The 16987-nt window shown below is 44.0% G+C and overlaps 1 protein-coding gene across 1 annotated transcript in view; it reads left to right on the top strand.

The window, feature by feature from the left end:
* The window catches only part of mical3a (microtubule associated monooxygenase, calponin and LIM domain containing 3a), a 116202-nt gene that overhangs the window by 76643 nt on the left and 22572 nt on the right, over positions 1-16987 (top strand). Inside the window, exons 30-40 of the mRNA XM_080438744.1 lie at positions 4117-4318; positions 5414-5694; positions 7597-7692; positions 8502-8660; positions 9245-9301; positions 11528-11602; positions 13170-13280; positions 13406-13488; positions 13827-14352; positions 15367-15646; positions 16252-16944. Of these exons, the coding sequence (XP_080294870.1) occupies positions 4117-4318; positions 5414-5694; positions 7597-7692; positions 8502-8660; positions 9245-9301; positions 11528-11602; positions 13170-13280; positions 13406-13488; positions 13827-14352; positions 15367-15646; positions 16252-16944 (2563 nt within the window). The remainder of the gene's footprint in view (positions 1-4116; positions 4319-5413; positions 5695-7596; positions 7693-8501; positions 8661-9244; positions 9302-11527; positions 11603-13169; positions 13281-13405; positions 13489-13826; positions 14353-15366; positions 15647-16251; positions 16945-16987) is intronic.

The raw sequence follows: 16987 nt of genomic DNA on the forward strand, positions 1-16987 counted from the left end.
AATATCCCTCTATAACTCAAATTAAAAATTTAAAACGGACAATGCCCCGTCGCAAGTTGATGATGTAATTTGTCCATGTGTGGTCCAGCCCTTCAATGTATGGAATGCATGTGCAAATAAAACATATTTAAAATATTGATTTGATGCTCATATCAACCTTAGGAAGTGTTAAGTTGTTTTTTATTTGCACATGCATTCCATAAATTCCATAGGACTGGAACACACATGGACAAATGACATCAACTTGTGATGGGCACTGTCCTACTTGAGTAAAACATGAACTATTTCTAGAATAAATAAGATATTTAAGGTGTTTTTCATTTTTAATTTGAGTTAAAGAGGGCAATTCTAATGTATTAAGGCATACAAGACTTATTAGCCAGGGATCATTTTTAATAGGTTTGAACATTGTGGGCATCAATAAGCTCTGCATGATATCCAAAGCGCTCCTCCTCCGCTCATTAAATGCTGTCTGTGGAAAACGGACCCTTTTATGAGTACGCAGCAGCTCTCTGTGTTGATTCTTTGTAAATCCAATGTGTTACAGTATTATATTGAAGATGCAGCATTCTGGTTGGAGGGGAACACAAGGCTCACGTGATTGGCTTCGAGCAGTTCTGCAGCTTTCTGGCAGCACAGTTGCAGAACTTGAATGGTGGATCTTAAAGGGATAGTTCACCCAATTTTTTTTAAATTTTCTATCGATTAGTCACCCCATGGAGACTTGAATTCATGGATATTTGAAGTCTCCACGGGGTGACTAATCGATAGAAAAAGTGATTTTGGGGGTGAACTATCCCTTTAAATCTTTCTTACCCCCAGGCAAAAATATTTGGAGTTTGGCTACTCTGCTTCTGCTGCTGCAATAATACTTGTAGATCTATCTTGCAGCTACGTATGACGTAAAGGGCCATGAAACCCTAGTAAGGCAATCGCAGCAACAAACTATAACATCATCAGCATAATCATGGGTTTCTTGCCCCTTTAAACTGATTTTAATGTCGGCACTGCGCCAGCTTTCCTGGTGCAAAAAGTTTTCCAAAAAACGTTTTCCAAAAATATAAGAAATTTAAAAAATACATACCGATGTAAACTGAGGTCATTTGTGTACCCACCCGGTGAAGCAACCAAATTGGCTGTTTTTTTTTTTTTTTAACTGCCTGTAATTTAACAAAAGGAACCAGCTTTATTCTTCTGATTGTAACCCTTCTGTCAGCTGTTTACTAAACCTGTAATGATGACCTGCTTGTGACTGATGCCTCTGTAAGCTTTACCTTTCATCCCTCCTATCAGAGCAGCTTAAAGCTGAGCGCCAGCGTTAGTGCTCGAATTAGCACCCGTGATTGGTCCTCTTGTGACGTTGACTCCTCCTCCTCCTCTGCTTGCATCCCTCAACCTCCCACCCTCACCCCCCCCCCCCCCCGCCGCCCGCTAGTCACACCGCCGCTAACGCTAACCTGTGTTTGCTCAATGCTAACTACTGCCACCGCATTATTGTTGCGTATTAAACTTGAATATGGGTAATAATGGTAGTAATAGAAATCTATTAAAGGACGACTTCACCCATATTCATATATATATTTTGTAAGAATTGTACTTGGCCTGTTTCTCTACTAGTGACATCATCATTTGGATTCCCAATCGATGATGTCACTGGTAGGCGGGTTTCCGAACTGTCCACAGCCCTCCTCTGAGACACAGACGGAGTAGACAAAAAATGTACCATGTTATCATGAGCATTATTGAGGACCTATTATATGAAGGTAGGTTGAAAATGGGTGAAGTCGCCCTTTAAGTTTAGATTCATTGAATAGGCAGCTAGACTAAGGTTCATAGTGAGTGTCAGTAATGTTGTAGTAGAGTTTTAGGCATGCAGCCATGCCAGCTGCCGCAGTATACCAGCAAATAGATGTAAGGATAAGAGTAGTTTTTTTGAAAACTGCATTGATTTAGTGAGAGCCTGAGGCCTACGCATCATTGCTAGGAACGTCTTAACTGCACAAATTTGTAGCGTTTAAAGTGTGTGTGTCAAGACAGCAGTATAGATTAAAAGCAGGCTAGACTACAGGCTTTTCACATTTGCAGTCATTGTTGCCAGATTCTGTGAGAAACAAGCAACCGGGTCTAGGAAAACAAGCCCAAAAGAAGTGACTGTGGGAGCACTTTAAACATATGCATCAGCTATTTGAAAATAGCAGATCTACAAGCTCACAACGCGTCGCATCGCGACGCGTTGTGAGCTTGTAGATCGGCTATTTTCAAATAGCTGATTTTCAAATAAAATCTTGGGGGGAAATTATTATAAGCAGATCTGGCAACACTGTTTGCAGTCATCTCGCATCGTTTACAGTGCTGCTGTGTAGAGGGTAGCACAGTCCGGAAATATTGGGGTCCATCCATTTCAGATGCACTTACCCCGCGGCAATCATAATAGTTCTGACCCGTACCCAAGGGGCAAATAAATATTTTGGACTTGGCTACGGTCTCGCTTTTTTGCTGTGGTTTGCTGCAGCAGTTAGTGGAACACATTCTCATTCTACATAAGATGACATAAGCCACAGCATCAAATCTCACACATTCGCTGGCTAATACTCATGCGTTTGGCTTTGGTGGGGGCGGGTGGGTGGGGGGGGGGGGTTGCATGGGGTCATCGCTTCCAGCTCTCTGTCATTTTAGTCTTACATGGAGGTGGAAGTCCAGCTCTGCGTATATTGCAGAGAGGCAACGTGAAAACATGGGCAGAATTTGTGTTCTAGCTGTAAATTGTCTGACCCATTCCCCCTCTCTAAAAGTATTAAGAACATCATTTTAAGGGGACAAAAATTGCTAGTTTTAAAGTTTGCTTCTTAGGATTGGGGAAAAAGGCAAGGCACCACCAAACCTTGTCAATGTTAATAAAAATGTCACGATTCTAGACTTTAAATGTCTTATCCTATTTGAAAGATTTTTTTTTATTTGCTGTTGAATTATGCTCTAATGCAATAATAAATTACTTTATTAGATCGTAATTGGTGTGCTTTTGTCAACTTTGTGCTTCAGAAAGCAAATCACTTTTTTTGGAATCATGATATCAGTTGAAAGAGTTTGAGGCGCTGCTCATCATTCACTGATAGACGACAACGATCATGCGGTGTGACTTGATTTGATGCTGCTTATGTTCACTTCAGCATGCCAGGTATTTTTTGGGTGCCTGGTGGCTCGGTCAGTTAGTTCGTGCACACAGTCCACCATATACGGGTTTGAAAGCGGCCTCTTGTCTTTTTTTCTCGCATGTCTCTTCTCTCTCTTTCTGCCCCTTGGATTCCTGTCTCTCTAGTCTCTACCACTGTCCCTATCTGAATTAATCCATTAAGACCGGGAACGCATCTGTGTCATTTTTAGATTTCTTTGGCTATTCAAAAATAGCAGATATACAAGCTCATAGCGCAGCACCGAGTGATCTATGACCTTGTAGATCTGCTATTTTTGAAAAATCATGAACATTTGTACAAATCTTTGAATATATATACAGTACATATATATATAGTTATAGCTTGTAGATCTGCTATTTTTGAAAAATCGTGATTTATTTTGCAAATCTTTGAATATATATATATAAATATATATATAGAACCACTGATATTATAGCAACATACGTGTTTTCAAAAAAACATAGTATTTAGAACCCCCAGAAGCAAAGATTTTAGTTAAAAATGTTCGCTTTAAAAAAATATATATATTCAAAGATTTGCAAAAAAAAATCACATCAAAATAGCGCTCGGTGCCGTGCTATGAGCTTGTACATCTGCTATTTTTGAATAGCCAAAGAAATCTTAAAATGACACGGATGCGTTTCCGGATTGAATGGGTTAAAGCATAAAAATAGCAAAATATTCCTTTGCATGGCTCGTGCACTGCGGAGCCCTGTGATTCCAGTTGTATTCTCTGGTGTATTTCTTTTCTAACTTTGTCACTACTTTATATTCTCTTCCCTCCACACTGGGACCTCCTGCTACCTCCTCCCTCTACGGGCCCTCCATCGCCCACCACCCCCTCACTTCTCCACAAACCTCCATCCTGGTGTCCATTATTTCTCCACCACGGCCCCGATCTTGGCTTTGTTACGTCTCCCCGAAGTCCCTGAGGTCAACGGGCTGCAGGAGCCCAGCCTGCCCAAGCGTCTGCGCGGCACGCCGGAGCGCATCGAGCTGGAGAACTACCGCCTCTCCCTGCAGAAGGAGGAGGAGCTGGAGGAGGTCCCCGAGGAGACGCTGGCGGAGCACAACCTCAGCAGCGTGCTGGACAAGGCCGGACAAGACCCCGACCTGCTGGGCTCCAGGTAAGACAAACACTGTGATGCTTAAAGCATCACTAGACTAGTCCGCAACACCGTAACTCAATGGCTGCAAAAAACAAAAAAGTATTGATGGATAATAGCTGTCGCCAGCTTACACAAGTGAACAGACCAATAATTATGGAGTTTTGACTTCCTGGACAACATTGTTAAAGGATCTACACCATGAATTCAAAAAAAATATTTGATATTTAATATCATATGGTGTATGTCCCTCAAACCTTTTTGAAAAGGTTTGAGCCTAAATCATCACTCAGATATACTCATCCCAAGTCAATTGTCTCTGGCTTATACAGCACTTTCAGCTGCAATACCAAAACGTCCTCTTGGGCAGGGGGGGGCTACTGAGCAATTCTGTCTGTTAATAAAAAAATATATACAAAATCGGAAAAAAAACACTTTGAACATTTTTGAACAATTCCACCAAGTGTTTGAGGTGCCTGTTTCACCCACTTCCGGGGGGCGGAGCCAAAATCCGAGCCCGAAGTATTTGTTCGTAGACCCCCACTTAGGGGGGGTAGAAAAAGTTTCGGAGCGATTCGGGCACTTTTCATTTAACATTGGAAACGCAAGTGACATCACTTGCATTGCACATTCTGAAATGGCCTGTTCAGACACGCCCATTCTGAAAATCTCTGAAATGAGAATGAATGACTGAATGTTAAAAAAATATATTTTTTGGGGTACAAGAGACACTGGGGAGCCCAAAAAATACTAAAAAACAAAACAAAAAATGAAATTCATGGTGTAGACCCTTTAAAATGATTGTCACAATCATATTTTTTTTATTCTTTTATTTTATTATTTTGGTCTTTTTTATGCCTTTATTAATAGGATAGTAGGCTGACAGGAATTGGGGATAGAGATGGGGAGTGACATGCAGCAAAGGCCGTTTGGGATTGGGACTCGAACCCGTGACGCGCTGTCAGGCTACTTTGGAGCCTAGGTGCCCGAACCGCTACGCCCGCAGTCCGGGCCATAATCATAATATTTTATTGGGGGTGAAAAGCAATACTTTTATTTATCTCTCTTTATTATTCATCTTCCTAAAAATGTTACCCCCCCCCCCCTCCACTGTAGCTCCGATTCCGACATGGAGGAGGAGGACGAGGAGCAGGGATACGAGCTGGGTGATGACGAGCAGGACCAGGAGGAAGAGGAGGAGGAGGAGGAGGAGGTGGAGCCACCCCTGAGCGCGTCGGAGCTGGCCGACCTCCCCTGGAAGGAGGCGGCGGTGGAGCTGAAGGGTGACCGCGGCGAGGAGGAGGCTCGGGCCGACACGGTCAGCAGAGACGGGGACGTGGATGAAGAGGAGGTGGAGGAGGAAGAGGAGGAAGAGGAGGACGACGTGTCAAGCGATGGTAAATATTTTTTTCCCGTCATTAGTACATAAACGACACCACTTTAACCATTATCTTAGACTTTGGCTATTCAAAAATAGCAGACATACTACGAGCTTGTAGATCTGCTATTTTGTGGAAAATCGTGAAGATTTTTTTTTACTCAAATCTTTGCTTTTGGGGGGGTCCCTGGAATAATAGTTTGAGATGGGGGTCCGCGGCCAAATACATATAATTTTGGGTGGTCCTTGACATGAAAAAGGTTTTAAGCACCACTGATATAGTAGACTGCCCCAACGCTCCTGATTTCGTGTATAGAGGGGCGGGTGTAAAGAGCCGGCGAGAGACTGCGGCTGATCCCATTGGTTCACCGATCTGTCTGTCAACCCCCGCCCCGTTAACACAACATTACGAGCGACGCCCACTGCACTCTGGTTGGTTGGGAAGTGAAACACTTCCTTATACCGAGTACACCGACGCGCTGGGCCAGGCTTTTATTTTTTAGCAACACTAAACAATAAAAGCCTGGAGATCGAGGCTACTGATATAGCAACATACGTTTTTTCAGAAGACTGTTAGGATTTAGAAGATTTGTAGAATCCCCAGAAGCAAAGATTTGATTTGCACACATTTTCACGATAAAACAAATTTTATAGCAGACCCATGAGCTTGTATATCTGCTATTTTTGAATAGCCAAAGAAATCTTAAAATGACACAGATGCGTTCCCGGATTGAATGGGTTAAATGTTCCCCCAGGCAGATACCTGTTTCGGTTCAGTGTCTCTCATGAGCTTTTGTTTGATTGACTCAGCGGTAGATTTGAATCGCAAACATGGAGAAGCTGCCATTTGTTTCCGGTTCGAATCTACTGCCAAGGTAATTCAAACAAAGCTATGTGTGCCACCTTCTGGAAACCACTGGGACTGCAGTTTATGCACAGAGATTAGTACCGATGAATGAATGAATGAATGAATGAATAAATAAATAAGCAGGCTGGGGTTCTCCTCATCTCCTCATTTGTGTGTTTCGCTGATCAATAATAACCTCTGGATTGATGATGACATAATGAAGCCACTGTGAGGGCTTATTGGTATTCCTCTCATCTATAAATAATATTGATTATGAACATTATCAAAACAAGCTCTGTACACTTTAAATCCGTTTCTTCTAGCCCTGCGATCAACCTTTATTTTTTTTATGTGCACATTCTGCACAATAAGCATTCTGAACACCTTTAGAGAATATCAACATGGCTGTCTGTAGTCCCGGCCGGCTTTCCAGAAGGTGGCATATTATCTGTGGCTTGTTATGGTTAACATGCAGTATGAAGGTGTCATATCAGGATGTGTTTCTGGTTCATAATCTACTATCAAGCCAATCAAATGAAGCTACGAGAAACTGAACCGAAACAGGAAGTGGATATGCCGCCTTTTGGAAACCCGGGACTACAATCACAGCGCGTCAGAATCTAGTTGCATGACAATATCTTGAAAAGACGTGCTGTGATTGGCCAGTAGTCAGGAAGCTTGCCTTCTCCAAAATGGTGCCCGAGATACAGACGCCTCAGACTCAGAGCCAGAGGAGGACGTCTACCTTTACATGTTGCACAGAGAGCCTATTGGGAATTCTCTTATGTTATCCATCCAGTGTTCATTCTAGATCAGTGGTGCTGCTGTGTTTTCATTCTCGCCATGATGTCATTAGATGTATCAGCTAGAACCGCTACATCTCAAAATCTGTTTCATCTGTGTGTTCATCTGTTGTTTTCACACATTGTACTGGTCATCTTCTCCCTTTTCCCCTCCGCCTCACCAAAACCTCTCTCTTCCTCTGCCCTCCCTCCATGTCTTGCTTGTGTCGTCTGTCTGTGTGTGTGCGTGCGTGCGGGTTATTATTGGGGCTTTGTCTCCCTCCTCTGGCAGAGGGGGAGTACTGCCCTTGGGACAGGGAGCTCCAGTCAGGCCTTTGGCTGGAGAAACACCTCACACATGACGAAGAGACCGTGGGTACATTTAAAGGTAGCAGCTCTGATCTGCCTGTGGATGCGTTTGCAGTAACATGATGCTGTGGGAACGTCTCATTATTAATAATGCCTGGTTTTCTAGTCCTTTAGGCCTTCCTCCCCCAAGAGTTTGTTTTGGGCAATTTGTATTTCTTTATTTAAGGGCTTTTATATTTCATTCGGGGGAAAAACAATCTTGTGTTTTGTGTGTGTTTTTTTGTGTGTGTTTTGCCTTTCAAGAGTTATATATTTTAATTATATTTTAATACCCTGCTGATTTAACACTTACATTTTGTCCAATACCTTGCTCTTAACTACTAATCTGTTGAATGCAGTGTTATTATTATTGGCAGGTGTTTTTTGCTGTGTACTGTAGTTTTATTTTGAGGTACGGAGTTAACAGACCGATGGCGAATATGTGGCTTGGTGGTTTATTTTGGTTTTAATGATTTGACTTTTTGTTTGCAGTTGTAGTGCATGCAGCCTCCAGCAGCTCTCCAATGATGATGTTTCATCTCTGTCATGTTCTAATTGTCTCTCTGCCTTTCTGTCTTTTATTCTCACCCTGTCCTCATGTCCCTCCCCATCCCCATGCCACTGTCTTCATCTCTGTCTCTGTCCCTCTCTGTCTCTGTCTCTCTGTGTCTCTCTGTCTCTGTCTCTCTCTGTCTCTCTCTGTCTCTCTCTGTCTCTGTCTATGTCTCTCTCTCGCTCTCGCTCTCCTGTACAACCTTGCCACACCCACCCAAACATAACATTATTATCAACGCCCCCGCCACGTCTTGTCCAATCAAATCATAACACCACCCCAACCCCCGGGCATAGCCAGGAGCCTTCGGATCCAACAAGTCCTGCAGCCCGTGGACCCCCAGACCCTCCCCCCGGCGCTGGTGATCACAGCAGTCACACCGGAGTGTGACGGGATGGCCGCCAAGAAGGAGGCCTCCTTCTCCCAGCAGCTCACCACACAGCCCTCCTCCACAGGTAACCCCAGTGAGAAGAGCCCGGCCCTGGGGAAAGGAAGGTGTCGCTGGGCTGGGTCCCCCAGTGTTGTGGACCGAATGGGTTTAAAGATAAGACTGGCTGCAGCTGTTTTGCCATGTTTGTTTGAACACAGAAGGACCAGCCTGCCCCTCCACTAACCCACCTGTGTTATGTCATAATCATCTGTTTTATGTCATAATCATGTGTAATTATTTTTGTGTGTGAACGTTTTGTTATGTTGGCTTCCTTTTTTTTGTTGTTATGTGGCTTCTTTTCCCCCGGAATGTCTAATTTTGTCTTCTTGCATTTTTTAAGTTTTGTCAGTTCAGTGTTGCTGCTGCTGGCCCCTGGGGTGCCGAACAGGAAACCCCGCCAGTCGCTCTCTCTCCCAGTGCATCGTTAACTCTCTTTGTTAATTGTGTTTATTTTTTTGTGGTGTTCAGCTTTGTTCCTCTTTTGTGTCGTTATGCTACGTTTTGTGTCTTAATTAATTCCTTTTGTCTTGACTTTGTTTTCATTCCCTCGCCGATTCTCTCCCCACAATCGTACCCCGTGTATCTTCCTGGTTTCGATCGAACGTAAAGCCACCGCCCGACACGATGCCGTGAGGGTCTGGTTGGAGAAGTCCATGTCCTCTGGAGGTAGCACAGACTTTTAAAAATGCCACCGTGAGATTCACCATCTCAGAGCCGTTATTATCTCTTTTTGTTCTATCCGCTGGCCTTTTTCCCTGGAGCATGCAGACCAAAAAAAAAAAAAAAAAACACGCGAGAAGAGTAGACTCACACAAGCATGCCACGCTGTAACACCGCCGCGCCACAGGGGGGCGCAGATCTACATCTGCATTTCACCTTTTCCTTGACTCAAACTAGAGCTGGGTGATATGACTTCAAATCAATATCACAGTTATTTCTAACTTTTGCCTCAATCATGATTAATGAACGGTTATTATCTTTGCACGCCACCATTGTACAACAAACTATAATACATGGGCTTAAGTGGTTACTGGTCTGATTAAACGATCGACTAATCCATTTAGTCGATTATGCAAAACTATCAGACCTTTGTCATGTTGATATATATATACATATATATATTAAAACATCTGCTTCTCGATCATTCTATTAACCTACATGAGCAAGATTGTCTGTTATTGGTTCTAAATGTCATTTTTTCCCCCCCAGATATATTTTTGGATAATTGCACCAGCCCTAACTCAAACCTTTCCCCCTAATGTACCTTGCTGAGTTGTAGCAGGAGTTTCCCTTATAGTTGGTTATCTCGCTAATCAGAGTGATTTATTACAATAACAACTCAACCCGTTAAGTTTGTGTATACTAAACATTACATTTTTATTTTAATTACAGTGCACTCAGCAGTTCTGAGCCAGCTTTGTAGTGTGGCGTATTTGACTGGTCAGTGAATATACTGCAGCTTTGGGGTTTTTCATAGTTAAAGGTAGGGTAAGTGAAATGTTTTGGTTAAAACAAAAAATATTTTGTTAGAAGGTTAAAGCACTATATTCTGATAGTAATCATTGCTATAGAGTGTTTGTTAAGTAACAGGAGTCTCCATGTCTCTCCAGCTCTTTAATAAACAGAAAATACACTTTCCGGTAGGTGTCAAAATCTCAGCCAATCAGGAGAAAGCACCCATTTTTAAGCTTCATTTTTATAGTGTTCCAGTTCCAATTCTGCCTGCTCATTTCTTAGTGTCATCACTTCCAATTTCACTTGTTTAATCTATATCCTGATTGAGTTCTCTATCCTCATTGGATAAAATTGGAAATTAAACTGAAACTGAAACGAAAATGCATTTTCTGTTTTATAAAGAGCTGGAGAGACAAGGAGACTCCTTTTACTGAACAAACACTCTATAGCAATGAGTACTATCAGAATATAGAGCTATTTAACACTTATTTTAACCAAAGAAAATCACTTGCCCTACCTTTAAGGTTTGATACTTGACCGTGCCAGCCAGTAGATCTTTCAAGGTGTTTGTCAATGTTTAAGCCAATAATACTTTGTCGTATGACGATTAGCAAAAATAGCCGATCTACAAGCCCACGACGTGTGCTTGACGCCAGTCTGAAAGTGGTTTAAAAGCTCGACATTAAGGTCAAGAAATAAATCAAATCAAATCAAATCCCTATGTTTCAACCCTTGAGCATTGCAGCAGGGTTTGTGGTTTGAAAAAAAAAAACCTTGACAATGGACAGCTGCGTAATGAATTATGTGTAGTAGTTAAATAATAAATCATGACAGTGATTGCATGGATACTTTTTTCACGTTTGAAAGGTTTTTTACTAGTCTGTTTCTCACAGAGAGGAGGGATAAATGCTTGTCTGTCTGGTAAAGGTCTTTAACTTCTTGACTGTGCCGTCTCCTGACGCAAATGTCACCCGTTCGCCGCTACTGTGATGGCTATAAGTGCATGTGTCTAACCACCACTAATGCTGTTAGATACTCATTCTATTGTTCATATCTTTTGACAGAAAATACTTTTTTACGACTGCATTTTTATGCCAAATTAATTTCTCTTTGCTAGAGGTTTTTCCTTTGAGCTTTCTTCGGGGAAATGAGATGAATTAGTCGGAAAAAAATGTTTAAACAACTTTTCATGTCTTTTCATCATTGAGTATATATATTTGTGCTTCACATTTCAAAGTGATGATGCATTTTTCATCAAGAGATGAAAGATGTTTTTGCTTTAGTTTAGTCTTGCCTCCTCTGTCCTCTCCTCATTGGAAGCAGAAAACACAAATGGGTTCAGATAAGGCTAGATAAGGATTAATTGGCTAAGAATGCTTTTATTTTGCTGTGTTTTTTTTATTGACGTGTTGTTGCTGTTCCTGTGTGTGTGACCAGACCCCTGTGAGGAGAACCACCTGGAGGCAGAGGCAGACGGTCCGGATGTGGAGCCTGGTACAGAGATGGATCAGGGTAGGTCGAGCAAAGATCACTCCAGGAACAACCGCATCAGTTAACTTAGACCAGTAGTTCTCAAACTGTTTTAAAGTCGAGGACCCCCAAATTGATATGTGTTTGGCCGCGAGCGGACCCCCATCTGAAAATAGTTTGTGCCAGGGACCCCCAGAAGAGAAGATTTGTGTTAAAAAGCAAACACTTTCAAGATTTTTTCAAACATGTTCAAAAATAACAGATTGTACATCTGCTATTTTTAAATAGCTGACGAATATGTAAATGTGGATAAAGGGGTTAAAATGATTGTGACGCATTTTTTGCTGCGGACCCCCCTGGGGCCCCCGTGATCCCACTTTGAGAACCACTGAGCTAATTTACCTGGAGCATGCAGACCAACATGATGTGGAAAATATTATTTGCCGCAGAATAATAAACGTAAAGGGCGTGTCCACACACCAAGCATGATACTGTAACTATAAATATCGTTTTGTGTCACGGCACTGCTACGGGCTGTGGGCAGCACCTGTCAGCGAGGGGGAGTGTTGGGCGGGAGGAGTTGGACAACGGCTCTACATCCTCCTGGTGGGGACTCCTCACTGGCAGGAGAGCAAGTAGGATACAACAGCGGTGGCAATACACAGAAATGTGCGTGGGGAGGAATCAGTTTAGCATAATGACAAAATTGGATAGAAAAAGGGATAAAAAGCTAAACTAAATATGTTCTATCTCAAGTGGATGGCAGGGTCCACACCACAACTCTTAACAACAATGACGGTGGTGAACGGTATTGTTGGGATCACTTTCATAGCGATTTTATGGATGATAGAAACACTTGACAGCTAATCTAAATTCATCAGAAGGACATCTGCGATGCAGATGGTCTCACCCGCCCCCTGAATCCACTGGTAGATTTGTTATCATTAACAGAGATGATTTAATATGAATAGCAAAAGCTAGCTGGTAGGCTACAGCAAAGCCGGCATTACCTAAGGTAACCTCCTAATCTCCCTGTAATTAATAATCAGAGTCAAGATTATCCATGTATCCTATTGCCTGCGTCTTTCATCACCACAGAGGCAGATCTCTCTCTTGTCTCTTTGCCTCACTCTATATGGGCTCTAGTTCAGGACTGCGCAGCGCGTGTTTGGTGTTAACTGTTTTTAGAACAGTATCGTTCATCAGTGTGGACGCTCACAAAATGATTGTTATAGTTATCGTGCATGCTGTGAATGGCCCTTAAGATTCAAGCTTATTTATTTTGTTTTGACGCGTATAGGTGCATAAGAGTCAGTATTTACTTTGTTTGGCCCCTCGGACATTGCAACAGCAATATATTATACATAATTAACGTCCATAGTGGTGGGAAACAAAACAAATAGAAGAGGAAAGAAAAAAAAGAAGAACAGGCATCTCTACATTACACTATGCATACACTGTGGCAGTCTGTGAATAGATGCCAGCAAAGAGAATCAAAGTAAAGTGGCTGCGCCCGCATCTGACAAAGCATTGTCGGCAACTGTAATATAATATGCTGTATTGCACAACATCTGCACAATAATAACAACACCGTTCCTGTTAATTCCAGATGACATTCCTTCAGATGCAGAAGCTGAAGCTCGGTTGCACCCGTCGGAACGCATCGAAGCACTCCCTGAAGACGAGCACTCCAAAAGTCTGGGAATGGCTTCTCTTCTTAGTAAGAAGAGACACAAAAATCCAGACACATTTCCAAAACAAGCTTCAGCTTAAGCTGTGTGTTGTAAATGCATGTAGTTTACATTGAGCGAAAGTCTCGTTCAATACTTTTCTCGTTCTCTTCAGTACCAACAGCCGCCGGCTCTTTGCAGAAGGAAGATGACGTTCTCCTCTCCCCAGTCAAACCGTCTGCCCGGCCTGAGACACCGGTAAGATGGCATCCAGTGTTGCCAGATTCTGTGAGAGAAACAAGCAACCAGGTCTAGGAAAACCAGCCCAAAAGAAGCGACTATGGGGCCACATGAGCACTTTAACATATACATCAGCTATTTGAAAATAGCAGATCTACAAGCTCACAACGCGTCGCGATGCGACGCGTTGTGAGCTTGTAGATCGGCTATTTTCAAATAAAATATTGATAATAATTTATAATAAGCAGATCTGGCAACCCTGATGGCGTCCCACTTTATTCAGCAGCAGGTTTTATCTTTGATTTTATTTTCTTTGGAGTCGTATTCATTTTGATGCATGCCGTCTTATCTTCCAGGTGACTCAAACGTCGTCTTCTCCTGGCCTGGTGAAAGCTCTTGCCCCGGACTCCAAACCTTTCGTAGCGGAGGACATCCGCTCTCTCTTGGAGACGAATCTGGATGATCCGTCTCCAAACGCCAATACTCCACAACAGAGTCCCTCCCCTGCTCCTCCTCCTCCTCCCACTATCCTCTCGCCGGTCCTAGTCTCTCCCGTTCCTCCGGAGGAGAACGGCGCCTGCACCCCTCCCAAGTCGCCCTCCAAGACCTCCCCCGTCGGCTCCCCGGTCCGAGCGCCGCCGGTCGTCGCCGAGTCCCCGATCCGCTCCCAGCCTCTCCGCCTGCCGGAGACCTACGCCCCCATATCTCCCGTCTACCCTCAGCGCTCCGTGTGCCCGCTCACGGGCAACCCCCTCGCCCCCATCTGCGCGCAACCCTTGCCCTGCCAAGAGCCTTCCTCGGAGCCCCTCGGCGCGGACAACACGCCCGTCAGGACTCAGCCCGCCCCCGCCTGCACCTCCACCCCCAAGGCCAAATCGACAGGTAAACCAAGGGGCCAGCTTCTGAGTTGTAAATTGAGTCTATTTAGGAAGTGACGGTTCATATGAATGGCCTGTAGTTTCTCTGTTTTACCCCCTGCTGGCGTCACTCTCCATTCAAGTGGATGGGTTTTTGCCGAACTTTAGACTTGATTTTATTACCTTAAAGGTAGGGTAAGTGATTTGCAATTATTCAAATAATTGCAAAATGGGTCTATGTTCTGATAGTGCTCGTTACTATAGAGTGTCCTGTCCATATAAGGAGTCTCCATGTCTCTCCAGCTCTTTATAAAACAGAAAATGCATTTTCGTTTCAGTTTCAGTTTAATTTCCAATTTTATCCAATCAGGACAGAGAACTCAATCAGGATATAGATTAAACAAGTTAAATTGGAAGTGATGACACTAAGAAATGAGCAGGCAAAATTAGAACTCGAATACTATAAAAATGAAGCTTAAAAATGGGTACTTTCTCCTGATTGGCTGAGATTTTGACACCTACCAGAAAATGTATTTTCTGTTTATTAAAGAGCTGGAGAGACGGGGAGACTCCTGTTACTGAACAAACACTCTATAGCAATGATTACTATCAGAATATAGTGCTTTAACCTTTAAAAAAAATACTTTTTGTTTTAACCCAAAAATATCACTTACCCTACCTTTAATAAACATTGTCATAAATACTATATGCTCCCAGTCGCTAGTTTAAAGTCTTCTTTTAATCACCATGATATGCGTTTTGGTAAATTATGGTCCCATTTATTTTAGAATTGATAAAGTAGGGTATGCTCTAGGAGGGGTGTGGCTACCTTGTGATGATTTGATTGACAAGCTACACAACCAATAGCATTCATCCCCCACCCCCGTTCTGGTCCCAACCAATAGCATTCATTTCTCAGTGCATAGGATTATGACGCGATATATAGAAAGATGGCGGATTTGAAATTGCTGAAAAATAGGCTTCATTTACGGAGTCTATGGGCGTAACTTTGTCCATCCTTTTTTTACTGTCTATGCAGGTAACGCCCCCCCGTTCGAGTCTTCAAAGTCCCTGGATTTGGATTCGTCCTGCAGTGAAGACACTCCGTCTAAGAAGTCCGACATTATCGAAGAGTTTTGGCAGAAGAGCGCCGAGATCCGGAAGAGCCTGGGTCTGACGCCTCTGGACCGCGGCAGTAAGATCCTGGAGAACAACAGTAGAGCTAACAGTACTACCCCGGACTCCTCCCCTAAGCCCTCCCCCAAAGACCTGGGGGAGGAGCTGAAGCCTCCCTTCACCGGACGCTCGGTCATCCGCAGGTAAAGATGCAGTGGTGGAAAAAGCACTCAAATGTTTTGTACTTAAAGGAGTAGTTCACCCAAAAAAATTACTTATTTTCTATCAATTACACACCCCATGAAGCCTTGGAATTCATGGAGATTATTATTTTTTTGTCGCATTCCTGAGCCAATAATTTGATGACCGTGTGTATTTCCGGTAGGAGACACAAAGAGTCTCCTTTGTGTCTCCTACCGGAGACGGTAATCAAATTATTGGCTTAGGAATGCGACAAAAACTACAAAAATCCATGAATTCAAGGTGTGTAATTGATAGAAATTTTTTTTTGGGTGAACTACTCCTTTAAGTAAAAGTATCAATACTGCAATGTAGAAGTACTCTGTTTCAAGTAAAAGTCCAGAATAAAAAATGTTACTTGAGTAAAAGTACAAAAGTATTGGTATCAAAATGTACTTAAAGTACCAAAAGAAAAAGTACTAAAATGGTTGAAAATAGCAGATCTACAAGCTCACAACGCGTCGCAATTAGATTGGCTATTTTCAAATAGCCTAGGTAATAAAATAGGGCTAAAGTGGGTTCATGTATGTTTTGTAACGTAATCATTTTATATATCGGTCATCCGCAGGCTCAACATCACTCTGGAGGGTCAGGTGATCACTCCCGTCGCCGTCCTGTCGGCGGCGGCTAAGCCCAAAACCAACGGCACCGATCGGAACCGGAGGGAGCTGAGGAGCAGCAGCTCGGGTCTGGGGCTCAACAACGGCACGTCGTCGTCCACGAGCCGGAAGACGGTCAACAACAACAGCGACGTCTACAACGACACCTCCGACTCCACCATGCTCACCCCGCCCTCCAGTCCCCCGCCGCCCGTGCCCGCCAACCAGTCTCCGGCCGTGCTCCGGCCGCCGAGGCACCAGGTGTCCTGGAGCAACGGGATGGACAAAAGCCCCTCGCCCGCTTCGCCCCCCGTCGCCAAGGCGCTGCCGGTGGCGGCGGCGGCAGCAGCGGCGCCTGCGAAGGTCAAGACGCCCGTCCCCGCGCCCAGGACCCAGCTGAGTCCCGTGATGATGAGCCCTGCTGCTGCGCCCAAGCCGGCTCCCCGGGCGGTGACGCCGGCCTCGCCGAAGACGCGGGCGGCGACGCCGACCTCGCCGAAGACGCGCGCGGATCCGGGATCACCTCCACCAACTACACCTCCGGCTGTCGTCGTCATGAGGGAGAAGAGGAAGCCCCGGCGGGAGGAGGCGAGGAAGTCGTTCGTGGAGACGGTGGCGGAGATCCCGTTCGCCGACGACGTGGAAGACACCTACGACGAGCGGTAAGGCCTGTCGATAATTATTACACACGGGTGCGCGGTGGCG

The sequence above is a fragment of the Gymnoscopelus braueri genome (genome assembly GCF_963280865.1).
Source record: "Gymnoscopelus braueri genome assembly, chromosome: 9".
In the NCBI taxonomy this organism is placed as follows: domain Eukaryota; kingdom Metazoa; phylum Chordata; class Actinopteri; order Myctophiformes; family Myctophidae; genus Gymnoscopelus; species Gymnoscopelus braueri.